The 18,817-nt window shown below is 47.3% G+C and overlaps 1 protein-coding gene across 1 annotated transcript; it reads right to left on the minus strand.

Annotated features, from left to right (window-relative positions):
• Positions 1-11,326: 11,326 nt before the first annotated feature.
• C4H9orf152 (chromosome 4 C9orf152 homolog) lies at positions 11,327-18,123 on the minus strand. Its single transcript, XM_021160741.2, has 2 exons — positions 17,393-18,123; positions 11,327-13,557 (listed from the first exon to the last, which is right to left on the minus strand). The coding sequence occupies exons 1-2, from the start codon at positions 17,589-17,591 to the stop codon at positions 13,046-13,048; spliced, it is 711 nt and encodes a 236-aa protein (XP_021016400.1). The 5' UTR covers positions 17,592-18,123; the 3' UTR covers positions 11,327-13,045.
• Positions 18,124-18,817: the final 694 nt, after the last annotated feature.

Here is an 18,817-nt window from a genome sequence, read left to right on the forward strand (position 1 = left end):
GCAGCAATATTGTGTTTGAAAAATTATACTCTGTACCTGGCTTTCCTGTGTTATGTTAACCACTTCAATGTTTTTATTCTGCTTTGGTTTTATAGTGTCTGTGAGGCATTCGATGCAACTATACAGTTATTTTCTCATTAAAACTCAACGTGTGTGGTGTTTTTCTTTTTTCTTTTCTTTTTTCCTTTTTTCTTTCTTTTTTCTTGATTGAAGGATTGCTATTTGTTTTACTGTGAAAGGAGGTTGGGAGATTGCTTGTCAATCTCTGAGGGGCATGGCGGTGGCCTTGATCCCTGCCTCTGCCTCCCCGCGTACTGAACCGACTGAACCCGAAGAAGCAATAGTATCTGGCAAAATATCCCTACGATGCTATGTTCATTGTCCAGCCGCCCTGCGTCAGGACCCACAGAAATGACGCACGTGTCTGCCGGTGAAGTAGCTGGACTTCAGAGTAAGAGTGGCCATTGAGAAAACAGAACGACCCCTTAAGCCATGCCTCAGGCATAGCCTGTAGCTGGAGTACATGCACATTCCTGTGGATGTGAAGGCTGGAGGTCAGCCTCAGTTGTTGAACCTCAGGCGCTATTTTACAAGGCAGGGTCACTCACTGACTGGAACTGGTTAAGTAGTCGAAGCTGCCCTGGGTTCCTGTGTGTATGCCACCATGTCAGCCTTTATTTCTGTGGGTTCTGGGAATTGAACCCAAGTCCTTGGAGTTGCCCAACAAGCACTTTGCCAACTGAGCAAATTCCCTAGCACTTGGTGCTAGTCCTTCTTATACTCCCAGCATGCATCTGTATTTGGCTCTCCTTTAGGAAGGACTGTGAATAGCAGGCTTGAAGAAGCGTGGGAGTTCTTCAGAAAGCCTCCTTCCTATTCCATATCCGCCTGTCCTTCTCCCTTCTCTTCACCCAGCCCCTGCACTCTCTGAGCCCTATTCGCCAGTTTCCTGTGCCTCCCTACCCCTGCCTCTTCCTCATGCTTTTCAGCTGCCCCTCTCCCTTCTCTTGTGGGACTCTTCAGCCTCTTTGTCCCTGCCAGATCCTTATATTCTGAATATCTGGGGGTCTCTTGTGGTACCCAGCCACGAATAGCATCTCCCCAGCTTTATGTGTTGAGAGTTCTGAGTTTGGCTGGGAATGTGACTGAGTGATACAGTACTTGCTTACTGTCTTGTTCAGGTTTTACTGCTGTGAACAGACACCATGACCAAGGCAACTCTCATAAGGACAACATCTAATTAGGACTGACTTATAGGTTCAGAGGTTCAGTCCATTATCATCAAGGCAGGAGCATGGCAGCGTCCAGGCAGGCATGGTACAGGCAGATCCGAAAATTCAACATATTCATCTGAAGGCTGCTAGTGGAAGACTGACTTCCAGGCAGCTAGGGTGAGGGCCTTAAAGCCCTCAGTGACAAACCTACTCCAAAGGCTACACCTTCTAATAGTGCCACCCCCTGGGCCAAGCATATACAAACCATCACACTTAGTGTGGTAAGGACCTGTTCCAAGTCTCAGCACTGCAAAAACAAACAACAAAATAAGCCCATTAAGGCTCTGCCTGGTATCACAAGCCAGTACTCAGGAGACACAGGCAGGAGGATTGCTACACGGTCAAGGCAGCCTGGTCAGCATGTTCTAAGCCAGACAAGGTTATATCCAACCTATTTCAAAAAAGCAACACTACAAAAAAAAAACAAAAAACAAAAAAAACTAACTAAAAATCATGGGTGATAGCAGATACCTACATGGAACAGGAGGAGCAGGAGTTCAAGGCCAGCCTTGGCTACATAATAAGTTTGAGATCAATCTAGACTACATGAGATCATGTTTCAAATCACAGTACAAACAATATTTAAAAAAAAAATAAAAACTGGGGTGCTGACTTCTGACATGTGTGCTGAAGATACAGCGGTTCGGGGAGCTTTAAATATCACTGGGGGCTTTGTGCATGGTCCCAACCTCTGTGAGATCACCATCTATGTGCCTTGGTAAAGCAGCTTTGAGATGCCACCTGGATTCTCAAGTGAAGTGCCTCTAACCAAAGACAGTAGATTAAAAAGGAAAGAAAAAAAAAGGAAGATAATTATATACATATATGTTCAGATTTTAATTTCAGTACAAGATAAAGGAATTTGTTCAAACAGGAAATTTTTATTGTGTGGAACAGTAGAAACATTAGGCTGGCTTAATATAAAAATCTAACAGTGGGGACTGGAGAGATGGCTCAGCAGTTAAGAGCACCGACTGCTCTTCCAGAGGTTCTGAGTTCAAATCCCAGCGCCCATATGGGAGGTTCACAACCATCTCTATACAGGGATCCGATACCCTCTTCTGGCATTCAGCAGAGCATTCATATATAAACAAACAAACAAACAAACAAAAATCTAAAAAAAAAAAAAAGAAAGAAAAGAAAAAAGTCAACAGTGGGCTGAAAAGATGGCTCAGTGGTTAGGAGGGCATGCTGCTCTTACAGAAGACCCAAGTTCAATTCTTCAAAGCAAAATCAGACAGCTTACAATTGTCTGTAACTTCAGCTCCAGGGTTTGCCTATTCTGGCCTGTGTGAACACCTGCACACATGTGTACTTACACACACACACACACACACAGACATACACACACACATAAAACATGCATATACACATACATATGTGTGTAATTTTCAAACTTAAAAAGCTTTTTAATAAAAAATATAAATTATTTTTTTCTCTCCCAACAGAGTTTTGATGCCCAGTATAGATATAACATTTAGGTCTTCATGTGGGACTCCTAACTGAGTGCTTGGACCAAATTCTGACCCCACTTCTTTAATATCTTGTCTTTTAAAATAACCAGATTGAAGACTGTTTCATTTTTTTGGCATTACTGTGAATTTGGTGTCTCAGGAAGAGAGCCCAGTCATTGTACGTAGTCAGGCAGGCAGACACTGACGATAACAGCCTGGGGAATTAATGATGTTTGTACCTGAGAGTCAGTCACAGCACTGAAAGGCATCCCGGGGCAATTAAAAGCAACCGTGCAAGCCAGGTTTAGTGTGCACTTGTGTCTCCAGCTTCTTGGGAGGCTGAGGCAGGAGGACAGATTGAAAGCCAGCTTGGGCAACTTAGTAAGACCCTGTCTCAAAAAGCCATCAGAGGGCTAGGGATATATCTCGGTGGTATTCTGTTGGTGTAGCACAGAAGCCCCTTAACCCAGGGGTTCTCAACCTGTGAGTCGTGACCCCTTTGGGAATTGGGCAACCTTTTCACAGTATCACCTAAGACCATTGGAAACAGATACTTACATCGTGACTCACAACAGTAGCTAAATTACAGTTATTAAATAACAATAGAAATAAGTTTTATTTTTTAATTTTTAATTAATTAATCAACTTACATCCTGACTGCAGCTTCCCCTCCCTCCTCTCCTTCCCACCTACTCTTACCCCCTCATTCCTTTTCCCTTTCTCTTCAGAAAAGGGGAGGCTTCCATGGATATCAACCAGGATTGGCACAGCAAGTTGCAGAAGACTCAATAAACTTCTCCTATTGAGGTTAGCAAGAGGCAGTTCAGTCAAGGGAGAGGATCCCAAAGGCAGGCAACAGAGTCAGAGACAGCCCCTGCCCCTGCTGTTAGGAGTCCAACATGAGACCTAGAGATGCACAACTTTGTAGATGGTCCATCCCATGCATGTTCTCTGGTTGGTGGTTCAGTCTCTATGACCCTCTGTGGGCCCAGGTTAGTTGGCTCTGTAGGGTTTTTTTGTGTGATGTTCTTAACCCTTCTGGTTCCTACAATCAATCCTTCCTCCCCATCTTCTGCAGGATTCCCCAAGTTCTGCCCAATGTTTGGCTGTGGGTCTCTGGGTGGGGTTGCTAGGTGAAGCCTCTCTGATGATGCCTATATTAGAATCCTGTCTGAAAGCATGGCAGATTATCATTAACAGTATCAGGGGTAGACTCCCTCTCATGGCATGGGTCTCAAGCTAGACCAGTCATTGGTTGGTCAATCCTTAATGTCTGCTCTGTCTTTACCCCTGCACATCTTGTAGGCAGGATAAACTGTGGGTCTAAGGCTTTTTTTGCTGGGATGGTGTCCCAAACCTTCCATTGGACATCTTGCCTAGGTATAGGAGATGGCCACCTCAGGCTCTCTATCTCCCATTGCTATGACTCTTAGCTAACTAGGGTCACCTTCACAGATTCTTGGGAGTTTCCAATGTCCTAGGTTTCTAGCTTGTCCAGAGATGATCCCACACTCCAGTTGTCTCTCCCAGTACTCTCTCCCTCCCTCCTCTCCCCATCTGATAACTCCTGCTCCTACCCCCACCTCCTCTCCCAGACAGTTCCCCCCAGTCCCATCCACCCATGATACTATTTCCCTTCTCAGTGAGATTCAAGGATCCCCACCTGAGCTGTCCTTGTTACTAAACTTCTGCAATCCACAGACACAGTGAAAATAATTTTCTGGTCAGAGGTCACCACAACATGAGGGACTGCATGTATTAAAGGGTGGAAGCATTAGGAAGGTTGAGAAAAATTGCCTTAAATGGTAACGGAAAGGGTGGGATTCTGTTGGTTTGGGTTAATGAGGCTCGTGTTTGCCTGCTAGTGGCCACATGGTGGCAGCGGTGCTAAAGGAAAGGCAGGCCCTAGCCTAGAGTCTTCCCTAGGGGTTCCCACCCTTCAGAATAGATAGGAATTCTTCAAAAACCTCAATGAAAAAACCACTCTCAGCTAGGTGTGGTCACTCAATAATCCCAGGACTCAACTTGAGTGGCAGAAACAGGAGAGTGGACACAAGTCCAAACCCAACCTGGCCTACATAGTGAGTTGCAGGGTAGCCTGGGCTACATAGACACTGTCTCAGAAACAAAACAAGGTGTTGGAAAGATGGCTCAGCAATTATGAGCTCTTACTCCTCTTAAAGAGGCTTAAAGACTGATATTCTTTAGTCTAAAATATGGAAAGGGAGCTACTAAATCAGTTTGTACAAATGGTATACTTTCTCCACAACTTATGAGCATTTTTCTTCTGTCTTTGTTAAAGTACTAGGGACACTACTACCACATGTTTTGCTTAAAGTGACTTAAAATCTAGCAGGCGTGACCAATCTATACTGATCACACATCGAAGCCGGCATAGACTGCGTTCCAGACACTGGGTCTCTGCAGCCCAGCCTAGCCTTGAACTTGCAGTCTTCTTGCCTCAGCCTCGGAACTGTCAGAACAATTAAACCTGTACCGCCATGGCCAGCCATAGTGGTTCTTACGCTGAGCTTGTCTCAGAGCACCTTAGAAGGCTTGCTGAGGCAGACAGCTAGAACTCAACTCGCAGAGCTTTTAGAGTGTGTAGGTGTGGATGAAACTTGGAGAATTTCCCATTCCCAGGAAAAGGTGGTAGAACACAACTCAGAGGGACCAAGCAAGCTGGACTCTAGGACACAAGATGGAGATCCGTTGGCGACTCCAATCCACTCTGAAGCTAATCACTCTGAGCCACTAAAATATCCCTTGGCCGCCCCTTCTTCATCGCTGGCTGAGCACGGCAGGCAGGCTTTCAGGAGTTTCCAGTGCCTTCCAGGCTTCCGTGACGTCCTCCTCGTGTTACCTCTCTGCACTCTTCGACCTCTACACACTTCTAGTGCACTGGATAACAATGCTGAAGCTGGACTAGAATCTCAGCAATCCAAGGGGCTGAGGCAGGAGGATGAAGAAGTCTGAGGTCAGTGCGTGCTACATAGCAAGAGCCCATTTCAAAACACGGCGGCGATAACAAACAGTGGCAGTGAACATACCGCGTTCTCAGTGTGCTTCTGGAAGGCTTTTACGACAGACAAGGTGGCCTCAATGAGGAAATTCAGGGATTTTTTTCTAGTCCTCTTACTGCACCACAAAAAGAAAGTCCACTGAAATGGGTCCCTAAAGCAAAGCAGGGGCTCCCATCAAGACCTACGGGTTGGTGGGAGGAGCTTAAGCCTCTGGCTTTTGTCAAGAGTCTCCTGTGGACCACTTCCTGTTCTGTTCTGCCTACAGAGCCGACATGACGAAATATGATAGAGGTTGTTCCCCAAAAAGGAGCCTCCCCACCCTTGGAAACCCAGGTCAATGAAAGTGAGACCCGAAGGTCCATGGAGGCCCTGACAAGATGTCACCAACCTTGGGTTCACCTCCAGCACAAAATAAATCAGATGTGTACATACCTGTAGTCCCAGCACCCAGGAGGTAGAGACACAAAGATCAGAAGTTCTGCGTTATCCTTCACTTCATTGCAAGTTCAAGGCCAGCCTGGGTTTCATGAGACCTTGTCTCAAAAAATAAGACCAACACAAAATACCGCCGTGCTCAAGTGAAGCCAATCCAGGCAGGCAGCATATAACAAGAATCAACTCAAGCCTGGCAGAGAGAGCATGACTATAATACCAGAGCTCCAGACGCGGAGGCAGGGCAATCAGTAGTACAAGGCTCGTTTGGGCTACATAGTGAGGTTTTTTTTTTTTTTTTCGAGACAGGGTTTCTCTGTGTAGCCCCGGCTGTCCTGGAACTCATTTTTTTTTTTCAACAAAAAGAAACGGGATTAGAAATATCCTCTAATCTATAGGTTGGGTAGCAGAAGCCACAGCTTTTTCCCCACAACCAGTATTTTCTTCCTCTTGTTTCTCAGCTGGGACCGAGGGTCCTGGCAAGCTATCGGCCTTGATTATGAATCTCAGTTTAGGGAATTCAGGGGGCGGGCGGATTCAAATGTAGCCAGGTGAGGGAGTCACCAGGATACAGGTAAAGGAGAGATGAAAGGATGAATGGTACCTGGTGGATGAATCATCTTTGTGGATGGAAGCTCTCACTGAGCAGAGGCACAGCCAGAGTAACGTCATGGGCGTTTATCTCTGCCCACAGCTCTCTCCATCTCTCAGCCTAATGCTGGGTAGGGCGGAGGTACACCACTGAACGGGAGTTTCCCTCTTTTCCTCAAAAATAGTCCCTATAATTCACCACCGCAAATAAAAGTCTCAAAAAACAAAAACAAACAACCCTACATTCTAAAAATTGCCAATTTTGGCCACATTCCCAAGAATAGTAGCTCTCGGTGTGGTGTCCTCTCCCCACCCCACCCCCTGCCGCCTAAATTTCAGCATGGCTGCGCTGATGGCAGAGGCCTGCGATCTGTTAACAAGCCTTCCAGGTGGGCCCAGAGCATGCCAAACGCTAGCGCTTACTTGGGGTTTCATCTGAAGTACAGACGTGTGCCAAATCAGCCAGTTTAAAAGGAGTTTTACATTCAAGTCTTAAGAGTTGGGTGCCAGATGGAGTGGCTCATAATTTCAGCACTCGACAAGCAGAGATAGGGAAATTTTTGTGCGTTTTAGACCAGCCTGGTCTATATAGTGAGCTCCAGGACAATCAGTGCTATGTAACGAGACCCTGTCTCAAAACCAAACCAAACCAAACCAAAAGAGAATACACAACCTTGCTATCAGAGTTCGAAGTTGGGCACTCTGACTGAGACAGTGTGGGGAGCCTGCCCCCTAGTGGAGAAGAATAGGTTGGCTCCGCTGCACAGGTTGGTTTAGATATTTATTCCTGGCTTAGGGGAAACTCATTTCTACCACTGTTCCAGAAGTTTTATCACCTCCAATTACAGCTAAGAAACCCGGTTCAGTAAGGGTCACCGAGGTTCCAGCAGCAGAGAGATTGGAACCCCAACTCCCTGCTCTGAGCCCCAGGAAGGTGGAAGCCTGTGGCAGTACCAACATAAGGAAGTCGTGGAATTGGCAGGCAAGAAGTGAAGGTTGTCCATCTCATGCACATAACTGTTGAGAGTCGGTGGTTTTCTACCTCGGGAAAGCCTTTTGCTAATTGTGGAGAACATAGTTCTGACCAGCACAGACGTCAGCGTTTTCTTTTAGGCTCCGCCCACGGTTACCTAGCAGCATCCAGGTATGTCTGACTCACTATAAAAGGGACTGCTTGCCCCCTCCTCACTCTCTTGCTCTCTTACCCTCCCTCTCTGTTCCTTCTTTCCCCGTTACCCTCCCCCATCTCTCTCCACGCGCTCCTGGTCGGCCTCTCCTCCTCTGCTCCCCCCCACACACACACACCGGACCCTCCCCTCGTCTGTCTCTACTCCCTTCCCAACTTCCTTTCCCATGCCCTAAATAAACCCTGCTCCTTGGCTTCCCCTTCTTTCTTTCTTTCTTTCTTTCTTTCTTTCTTTCTTTCTTTCTTTCTTTCTTTAATAAAACACAGCAACAGGAAACAAACAAATAACAATAACAACACCCCCCGCCGCTAAAAAAAAAAAAAAAAAAAAAAAAAAAAAAAAAAAAAACACTCAGGGTAAAGGTGGTGGGGTGTGCATGTGCGTGTGTGAGTGCACGTGCGCGATAGCCCAGGCAGTAATCTGAGCCCTTCTCCAGGAGCAGGTTTGCTAAACTCAGGAAGTTAAGTGTGTGAGTGATGTGGTTCTGGTCTAATGTTCTTAGCTGAAGCAGCCATGTAAGAAAGAAGGGGATTGACACAAAGATCAGCCCGCCCCCTCCCTCTTCCTAGGAACTCAATTCTCAGCTCCCTTCCAACTCGGGGATGCAGCCTAAGGCAAAACTAAAGTTGTGCAGGCCTTGGTGGCTGGAACCCAGATGGTGAAGGGCAGACCACACTTGGACTTAAAGTGAGGCCGCTTAGCTATGCATGCCTCTTGTCTCTAGATGTAAACTTCACATTCCTACCCTGAAGGTGGCCATGAGGAGCCTTTGTCCCTCCTTCCAGTGTGGCCTGGTAGGATGAATCTTCTCCCACTTTTTGTAGTCACTGGTTTGTTTTCATGATTGGCTGATCTGGCCCTGACATTTCTGGCCTTGTTTCCATTTCTTCACACACACCCCAGCCCCCACCATCAGGGGGTGACTATACTTACACACACGGAGGGTAGCTGTGTGACTGACTTGGACAATGAAATGTGAGCAAAAGTGATTTAGGAGCCAGCACAGGACTAAGAATCCACTGCCTTCTGCTACACTTACTGGGGGAGCCCGTGGTCATTCAATGCTAGCATATGGCTGGGGACAACACTGTCCATGGAGGAGAGTCCGGTGCACAGCAGAGTGAAAATTAGCCTCTGTGTTGAGATCTACGGTTGCTTGTTACCACAGCAAACCCTGATGCATGACCTTCCAGTCCGTTCGCACCCTTCATTACTGTGTTTGGATCACGCGGTCTTTTCAGCTCCTAAACACATCACCATCTATTGTCCTTATGTCCAGCGAAATTTTACTGCTGCCCTAGCAGGAAACACATAAGGAAAAATAAGCCGGGAAGAGTCTTTGAATTAAGGTCTGGAAGAGAATTGGCCAAGTGGGAGGGGCTAAAGCTTTGTGGCCCACATTTCCTCACTCTTCTGACAGGTCCACGGGTGCAGAGCACGTACAGTCTTTACTGAGTGCTGGCTCCATGTACCAAGCTGTGGGCTTGGACAATAAGATGAATCAGATATGAAGGAGCTCATAAACCATGGAGGGAACACTCAAAACACAGGAGGAGGAGGAGGCAGAAGAGGAGGAGGAGGAAGAGGAGGAGGTGGTGGTGGTACCAGAAATCAAGGGCAAGCTTCATGGATGCTGCAGGGGAAAGAGCAGCAACACTTGGAAGAATGGATTGAATTTGATCAGGGGGTTGTGGCTAGAGGCTGTCAATCTTTGAAGCAGAGGCAATTGTTGGAGGAGGATGCTGGAAAAGAAAATTAAGGAGAGAGATGTAATGAGCTTTAAAACGTGGAAACCATTCCTCTTATTGAGAATGTACATTATTCTCGGTCCTTTCAAAAGGCGGGATTGTGTTCCTCACTTCACAGATGATTGAAGCCAAATGGAGGGATTAAGTAACTTGCCCTAATCTTACATCAAGAACAGCTGGATTAATGCTCAGATGGCTAACTCTATATGCCAGATGTTCTTCTTTGACTCATAAGCAGGACGTGAGTTGACAGATGTGCATTGGAACAAAGTTACACACAAGGTAGTTAACTTGTTTAAAACGAAAGCAAAGCATCTGGGGGACACTCAGTGGGTAGAGGCTTGCTATGCCAACCTCAACTGGCAGGAATGAGGGTCCCAGATGATGGGGCATTGAGTGGGAGAACCAGGGATGAGAAGATAAAAGCAATAGCTGGGGCTGACAGGTCTTGCATGAGTCAACGACTTATTCCATGCAAGTTTATTAAGAAGCTCAGCATCTCAACTGGACAAGATGACACGCCTTGAATCCCAGCATTGGGGAGGCAGAGGCAGGTGGATCTCTGAGTTTCAGGCCAGCCTGGTCTACAGAATGAGTTCCAGGACAGTCAGGGCTAGACAGAGAAACCCTGTCTCAAAAACAAACAAACAAAAAACAACCAACCAACCAAAAAAAACCCCAAACAAACTAAAAGGAAGTACAGCATCTTATACACCATCTTATAGGGGTAGAGTGAGCCAAGGTCAACAGAGAGCTAAATAAGCCAGAGTTGGCAAAGAGAATACAGGATACCCGAAGCACAGCTGCCTGAGGATTGAGAGCCACAGCCCTTTAAGGGAGAAAGCTGACTTCCCTCAGAAACAGGAACCTTAACCCCTTTGAGGGCCAGGCCCCAGTCCCTGACCAGACCCTGCCAAGTCTGTCTCTGGGCGAGGACGCAGAACTAGATTCTCTTTGTTCCTTTCACCTGGGTCAGTCTGGCTCCCAACTCAGAGCAAGCATGAGGACCTGAGTTCAGATCCCTAGCACCACAGGAAAAGCTGAGTTTGGTGGCTCTTGCTTGTCAACCCAGAGATGGGGAGGCAGGGATAGGGGCATCCTTGAGATTTGCTAACCAGCCAGTCTAGCCTAATTGGTCCCAGTGAGAGACCTTGTCTCAAAGAAAAAGGTAGCGGCTGGGGATGTGGCTCAGTGGTTAGGAGCACTTGCTGTATAAGCTGGAGGACCTGCGTTTGAATCCCCAGCACCCGTGTAAAAGCTGTCATGGCTGTGCACACCTTTAACCCTAGTTCTGTGGGGATGGAGACAGAAGATCATTGGTGCTTGCTGGCTGCCAGCCTAGCTCTAGGTTCATTAAAAGGCACTGTCTTAAAGGAGCAAGGCCGAGAGGATAGAAAAAGACCCCTGGCTTCCTCCCCTGGTCTCAGTGCACAGACACAGGTGCACACTTGCACACACTTACCCCAGCACACACTTACATACACAAAACAGCAACACCAAATGCCACCAAACCCCCAAAGTGGACCTCTCTTGAGGAACGATACCTGAAGTTGACCCTCAGCTTACACACACAAACGCACACGCTTGTACATGAAACACACGTGATAACCATATGAGTATCAGTTCCACACACATGGGCACACACATTTGTATATAAGACACACACAATATCAGCATCAGAAAACAATTACACGTGAATTGAGAAGCAAAAAAAAATTAGGACCAAAAGACAAAGTTGGTTTTTTTTTCAGAAAGTGTTCTTGAATTTCATTGGAGTATTAAAAAACAACAGTATCAAATTTATTGTTTACCGAAGGAATAGAAGTGACTTCCTAAAGTTAAGTGGTGAATTGAGAATGGTGTCTGTGATTCTCCTGGAATTTAGGCACCTGCGGAGTTTGTTTATAGGCTCATGGGCTCTGAGGGGTGGGAGTGTGTGTGTGCCTGTGTGTCCTTGGACTAGGTTGCCAGTTTCAGGGACCCCAGAGGACTACCTGTGCTGACACATCTGCCCACCAGACACCAGACTGGGATACCAGAGGGGCTACTCGTGGTGACACATCCTATAGATGTATAATGGATACACCTCAACTAGAAGTGCCCTTTCCTCCCGACCCCTCAAATCCTCAGAGTCCCACATTCCTACTCTAGAACGCCCTCCCCTCCCTCTGCTACCCACAAACCAGAGAGACACTGACCACGTGACTTGCCCCTTCCTCTGAGACCCACAGGATAGGGGAACCCGCCCTGGTACCTGTGCCTGAATCCCCTTCAGAGCCCCACCTGCTCATGTCTGTCTATCCATCAGTTCGTGGTGTTCTTTTGGATCCTGCTTTTCAGGAGGGACCTGAGTGATCCTACAGGCTGCAAAGGAGGTAGTTTGTGGAGATACCAATCTCCCAAGCAGGAGGCTCCTCCCTTAGGCTTCGATTACAACATTACTACTTTCAACACTGACAGCTATTTTGGTTGGTTTGTTGTTTTGTTGAGATAGGGCCTCACATAACGCAGGTGTGAACTCCCAATTGTCTTTTCCTCCAGTGGCTGGGATTCCACACATTTGCCGCCACACCTGGCTAATGATTGGTGGATTTCAGTAAGAAGCTAATTGGCAGAAGAGAACATGGATACAAGGAGTGGGAAAAAATATAAAAGGAAAAGCTGACAGGAAATAGGTTTGTAATGAAGCTGGGATGGACCATCTCAGTGACAGGTGAAAGAAACCATCCTTTTCCCAGGGACTCCTTAAACCCACAGATGTTATTGGGGAGCTGTCTCACCCTTTTTACCCAGGCTGACCACAGTCTGGGAGGCTCAAGATGGAAAGATGTGAGCACCACTACTAACTGGATTGTCTCTAAGTCCCCAGCCAGAAGAACCAGAAAGAAAGGTGCTAAGTTCTCAGAGACCCTCCCAGCATATACAAAGAATCAGAAAGTATTGGGGAAGGGGAGGGGAGCTCCTATAACCCTAGACTCCCAGACACTGTGAAGATATCCCACTGGCTAAAGGTCCTGCTTCACTTCTGGGACCAAGGGTTGTATCGATCCCATCTACAGAGGCACATCTATAGGGTTACCTAGTGACGTTTCTTATAAGATTAAAGTTGGGCTGGTGGTTAAGGGAGCACTTTCATCCTGGCTGTGCTCAGTCTGACTTGGGTAATCTCTTGAGTTTAGAAGGAAAATCAACACGTGTCCATTAAGAAGCTCACTTCCCATGATTCCAAAACTGAGGTGGCCCAACTGTTGCTCATTTTACAGGGCTCTGGTTGTGGCTTTGCGTGGTTCCTCGTTAGTGGCCACAGGGATGAGATATCAGATTTAGTGGGAAGCTTCAGAGTGGGCCATATAAGCCCAGGTTCCGGGCAGCTTGGGAGATCCTGGGTGGTTTCCTCTGGGGAAATGGATAGTAAGCTGGTTTTCTAGACCTTAAATTCTTTGTGGAAGAAAGATACTGAGCTCTAGAGCCTGCTACCTGCAGTGGGGCACAGCCCTCCTGACTTTGACACTGGGCTACCTCTGGGATTTTGATTTCCTGCTGTGTCTTCTGATTATTTTCCAAAACATCAGTGTCTCCCTCGGGTGAGAACCTTGGTTCTGGCTCCACAAGGTATCCCTTGGGGTTCCTTTGGTGACCGGCTTTCAGATGGAAGGTTTGAACCAAGCGATGCAGCTCTAAGTATGTGTGCCATGGAGTTTCAGAAGCCTGAGGGCAGCTTCTGTCCACTTCCTCCAGCATCCCCTCAGCCTCGGAGTCTGTCTCCTCTGGTGACAGTGAGCTTCTTCTCTCCTTGTTAATCCAAACAGCACTGGTCATCGATTCAGCCGGAGTAGGCATGGTACCTTCTAAGAAGAGAAAGGATGGCAGTGTCATCATTGGGAGGTCTGCCTTTGAGGAAAACTCATAGCTTCCAGATTAAAGGAAGGCCAGACCCTGAATGCCAAGGGGACCAGATACCCAGAGTATTACATATGTGAACCCACACATACAAACACGCATGACCCGGCTCATGCACTCTTCCCCAACATATAATTATAATTATTCATAATTCAACAAATATTTACCAAACACTATATACAAGGCCTTGTTTATCTGAGGTTCCATGTGGTGAGAATACTCACAACCTTATGGATGAGTCCTACTAGAGGAGAAAGACAGCAAGCAAATAAATATATCAAAAATTCAGGTGCTAGTTGGAACATGTACAGAGAGTGAGAGATTTTGTCACTCATTCATACATGGGATGCTCCGCCAGGCCCTCTCAGGCTCAGAGTGCTGTGTGGAAGAGGAGTCAGGAAGATTGTAAGAACTGGAGGAGATGGACGGCTCCAAGGAGCCAGCATCCTGCAGACACAGCAGGGCTGAGGCACACATGAACTCGCAGGCAGCACGCATAGCGCATGCACAGGTTCAAGTCAGACAGGGTCCCAGTGCTGAGAGAGGGAGGCAGACAGGGGCACCCACTCCTAAGCCATCTGCAATGGGTACACACATACATAGAAAACAAGTCTTTTCCAGTGACGTCTTATTAATCACATTTCTGGGTAGGCCCCAGGCCCAGCAGTAGATAGCCAACACAGAGGAATTATGGTAATTATCCGTGGTAATTATGTAGACTTTTCTCATATTGCTTGTTTGGCTGGTTTTTTGGTTTGGTTTGGTTTTTTGTTTTTTGTTTTTTTGTCTTACTGGTCTTTTGCTTATATATGTTGGTTTCCACTTTTGTGTTTCTGTAAGTTTTTCTTCCTATGCGTGCTTTCTTGTTTGTGTTTTAAAGAGAGAAAGAAAGGGATTGGAGCTGAGGGAGGAGGAAAAATGATCAAAATATATTGTATGGAAATAATTTTAATAATTATAAAAATAATAAAAATAAAATTAATAAAAATAATTCAGCTGTTAATTGGTTTTAGGGAAAAACTAAAGCATAAACGAAGGTCAAAAACGTCAGTGAGGGGACTGGAGAGATGGCTCGGTTGTTAAGAGCACTGGCTGCTCTTTCAGAGGACCCAGGTTCTATTCCCAGCACCCATATGGCAGCTCACAACTTCTGTAACTCCAGTTCCAGGTAATCTGACACCCTCACACAGGCGGACATATAGGCAAAACAACAATGTACATAAGATAATTTTTTTTTAATGCTTTGGTTCTAGGAGAATTTTAGTGTCATTTCAAAACAAAACAAAACAAAACAAAACCAAAAACCAAAAACCAAACCAAAACCTTTAGTGAGCATGCATGAACTCTCTCTTGGAAGAAGTGAGAGTTAATATTTAAGAATAGCAAGGGTTGCCAGGAGGTGATGGCACACACCTTGGATCCCAGCACTGGGGAGACAGAAGCAAGCAGATCTCTAGGAGTTGGAAGTCAGCCTGGTCTACAGACAGCTAAGTTCCAGGACAGCCAGAGCTACACAAAGAAACTTTGTCTCCACAACCCCCCTCCCCCTCATAAAAAGAATGGCAAGGATATACACACATGCACACACACAATACCACACAATACCACACACACACACACACACACACACACTGCTGTGATTTAGATCTTAAATGTCTCAAAAGTTCTTTGCTAAAGGCTTGGTCCCAGGGTTAGGATGAGCACCCTTAAGAGAATGTGGAAGCTCTGGAAGGTGCCTACTCATAGGAAGTTGGATCACAGGGGCACTGTCCAAGGGGATACTGGGATACCAGCATCTTCCCCTAGTTTTTGTTTCCTGGCCTCCAGGAGGATAGCACTGTCTGCCACCACATGCTCCTACCATGCTGGTCTGTGCTGACAAAGATCCAAAACAACAGGTCCAAGTAACTCTGGAATGAAACTCCTGAAACATGAGCCAGAATAAACCTTTCCTCCATTTAAGTTTACTTGTCTGATACTTTGTTTCAAGATGTAAAGCTGACTAACAGACTCCTCTCTGAAGGTTCTCTTTAGCTTGGGGTGTGTGTGTGTGTGTGTCTAGGCTTCCAATAATGATTTAACCACTCAAGACAGAGAAGAGAGTCCATGGTCACTTTACTGAGATGCTTTTAGCGTCTCTCTTTTCTCTGAACAGGGCTTCTAAGCTGCGGCTGCAGACAGATGCCTCTTCCTTCTCAAGGATTTTTTTTTTCACTTTGTGGAATGTGCTAGTTCACTGTGAACTTTTAGAGCATAAGGAATTGTTTGCCTACGGAAATCAGATCCATCCTGAGCTGGAAGTCCTGACCTGGCACTTGTTAGTGCCCTCATTGCTAACAAAGTAGAGTGGGGGGATGGTACTGGAGGAATGGTCATCAGGAAGGCCCTCTGAGTCCCAGCTTGATACATCCAAAAGAATCAGACTAACAAGAAGAGCAGATGCAGCCAGTTCTGCACACAGGTGCAGCCTTCCTTCCACATGGCCCCAGGGATGAGGGATGATCGATCTGCTCTAGTGATGATTTCACTTCCGCCTTTAGCAGGGCAGGCACACCAGTCGACTGAATTAGATACTCTGCAGGAGTTAGAGAACAAGGAAAGAGGGGGAGGAAAACATAGGCATCCTCTCTCCAGTCTACCAGGAGAGGGCTCTGGAGGCTGGGAGTCAGGGGTGGGGTTGTCACAGGGCCAGGCAGGTCTTCAGAGTGGGACCTCTTAACTTTCAGTTCCAGTTCCAGTCTATGGTCATACAGGACAAAGAGAAAGAGGAGCGCGCGCGCGCGCGCGCGCGCGCACACACACACACACACACACACACAGAGGAAGAGAAGGAGGGAAGGTGGGAGGAAGGGAGGGAGGGGTCCGTGGCCCCTACCCAAATAGTGAAACCTTCTGCTAAAGCCCCAGACTGCAAATCCTTTAGCATAGGGTCCTCCTTCAAGCAAATGAGAATATTCAGGAGCACAGAGAAGTTTTATACTTGTTTTCCCTTTCTTTTAAAAGAGGCTTTCAAGATTAATTTTATTTTTGCACGTAGAAATGTTTTTGCCTGCATGTACATATGTGCACCACATGCATGCCTGGTGCCTGTGGAGTTCAGAAAAGGATTGGAACTGGAGCGAGAGGGTTGCAAGCCACCATGTAGGTGCTGGAATGGACCCCAGATCCTCTCTGCAAGAGCAACACTGTGATCTTAACCACAGCCTCCCATCTTTTATCTTTCCATCGGCTTTGGTTTGGTTTAGTCTGGAGGGGGCATGGGGGAAGGTAAACTCAGGCTTTGTCCCAAGCCTCTGTGCAGAACCGCTCTGTGCTAAGGTGTGATACCTATCACTGTAGAATGTAGAACTCTTGGCCTGCTTGAGCCCTGAATCCTGACTCAGCCAGTTGCTCTAAAATTGGGAGTCCCCATCTTTCTTCTGCAAAGCCCTTCTTCTCTCTGTTTTGCCTGTGGATCCAGTCAGGAGGCTGACTCTCCATCATCCTACTTAGCCTGGTAGGAGGGTGCCAAGACTGCTCACCTGACCGACCAGTCAAGCCAGATCAGAATTAGGGGAAAATAGACACGGAGACCAGGAACAGTGGCCGTTGGCCAAATGCTTGGCAGAGAGGTTTCTGTTCCTTTGGCTAAGAAACAGGCTGGGCACAGCCACCCTGATCAAGCTTCCGTGGCTCGGTGCTGACTGGGTCAGCAAACAGCTTTTTTCTTCCTCTCCGTGGACTTTCAGTCCCCCGGTTCCACCCACAGAAGTTCCCTCCTCTGCAGCACGCGCCCAGCCCTACCTTTAGGGAACACCATTAGGTGGGCCTGGGTCCTCTGCTGTTTCCTCAGACCTTCATACTGGGCACGAAGAAACTGGATGTTTACAGGAGGCCCTTGACCTGGCGCCTGAGTCCTGGAACCCTCAGCCATTAAGCAGGTCCCCAGTTCCAAGAACTTGGGTAGAGCAGGGCACGGGCAGGCCAACCCTTTCATCCGCATCCGGGAGAAGAGCAAACACTGAGGGCTGAGGCAGGGGGAGGGGAGGAGAGGAGAAAAGAAGTGTAGACAGTAGCGTGAAAGAAAGAGAAGAGGAACAGGGAGCAAGGAGAGAAGCTGCCAAGATACAGGGAGAGAGAAGGAGAAACGGAAGGGACAAGATCCGGGAGGTGGGGAGAGGAAGAGTGGGGAACAGTTAGTTCTTAACTAAAGAGGAGGATTCGGAGAGGGCCTGAAAAGGGGGCAGCGGAAAGACAAGGAGAAAATGGAGTGAGGAGCGGTTAAGAGCAGAGAGTGAAGGAGTGGGGTGGGCAGGAGGAGAAGGTGGGGAGGGTTGAAGAGCCACAGGTAGGAGTTGAGCGAGTGAGGAGCGAGTGATCCAGCTCAGCTGCTGTGCTCTTTCTCAGTCCAGGGAGCTTTTATTCCAGACGGCTTCCTTGAGTGATGGTCAAGCTTAGAAAGCTGTTCCAAGGGCTACCGTGAGATTCCAGTTTCCTGGCAGAGCCGAGCTGGTCTGAGGAGTGCCAGGTGCCTGCTCAGTTCACAGATTTTGAACTTGACTTAGCAGGTCATCAAAACCTGCTGGCTTAATGAGCAACCACCACAAAAAAAAGAAACAGCTTCTGCAACTTCAAAAGCTGGGGCTCCGAGGTGTACAAGGCCACCCTAAGGTCTGAAGGCAGCCCCCAGCACACCTCTCAGATAAAAACTCCCGGCATCAAGTCTGCCATAGTAACAGAGTCCAGGGGAGCCCTGGCTTCCCGCCAGCCCCACCTCTTTGACATTTGAGCAGCCTTTGTGGTCTTGGCTTTTTCCAACTAAGTAACAAGTGGGTGTTTGTTTTGCCCACAGCTACGTGCACCCTCACCCCCTTTTTGCCAGCCCTATCATTTCTGCGAATGGCAGACACTGCCTCTTCTTACACTAGCCGTGATCTATCCCTGCTCTGCTTACTCAAGTAAGTGATTCTTTCTCCTAAGGCAATCCTTACCACTGGCCACCTGCCCAGCACTCTTGCAGAGCAACGGGTAGGGGATGGAGGAGGGTAAATCTTCAAAGAGTAGCCAAGGTAGTTCACGGGGGCTGCCATAACAAAGTCTCACAAACTGGGTGGTTTAAACATCAGACATTGTTCTGTTTGTTTCAGAGACTATAAATCCAAGATCATGTGTGAGCAGAGTCGGATCCTGTGGGAGAGTGTTCTATAAACCTTGACTAGCTCCTGCTGG

The sequence above is a fragment of the Mus caroli genome, chromosome 4 (genome assembly GCF_900094665.2).
Source record: "Mus caroli chromosome 4, CAROLI_EIJ_v1.1, whole genome shotgun sequence".
NCBI lineage: Eukaryota > Metazoa > Chordata > Mammalia > Rodentia > Muridae > Mus > Mus caroli.

Bases quoted from the DNA above. Each gene is read 5' to 3' on its own strand.
- C4H9orf152 (XM_021160741.2), bottom strand. From the start codon at position 17,591: ATGCGGATGAAAGGGTTGGCCTGCCCGTGCCCTGCTCTACCCAAGTTC. The intron at 13,558-17,392 runs GTAGGGCTGGGC...TTCTCTTCTTAG, and splicing joins CCTAATGGTGTTCCCTAAAG to AAGGTACCATGCCTACTCCG.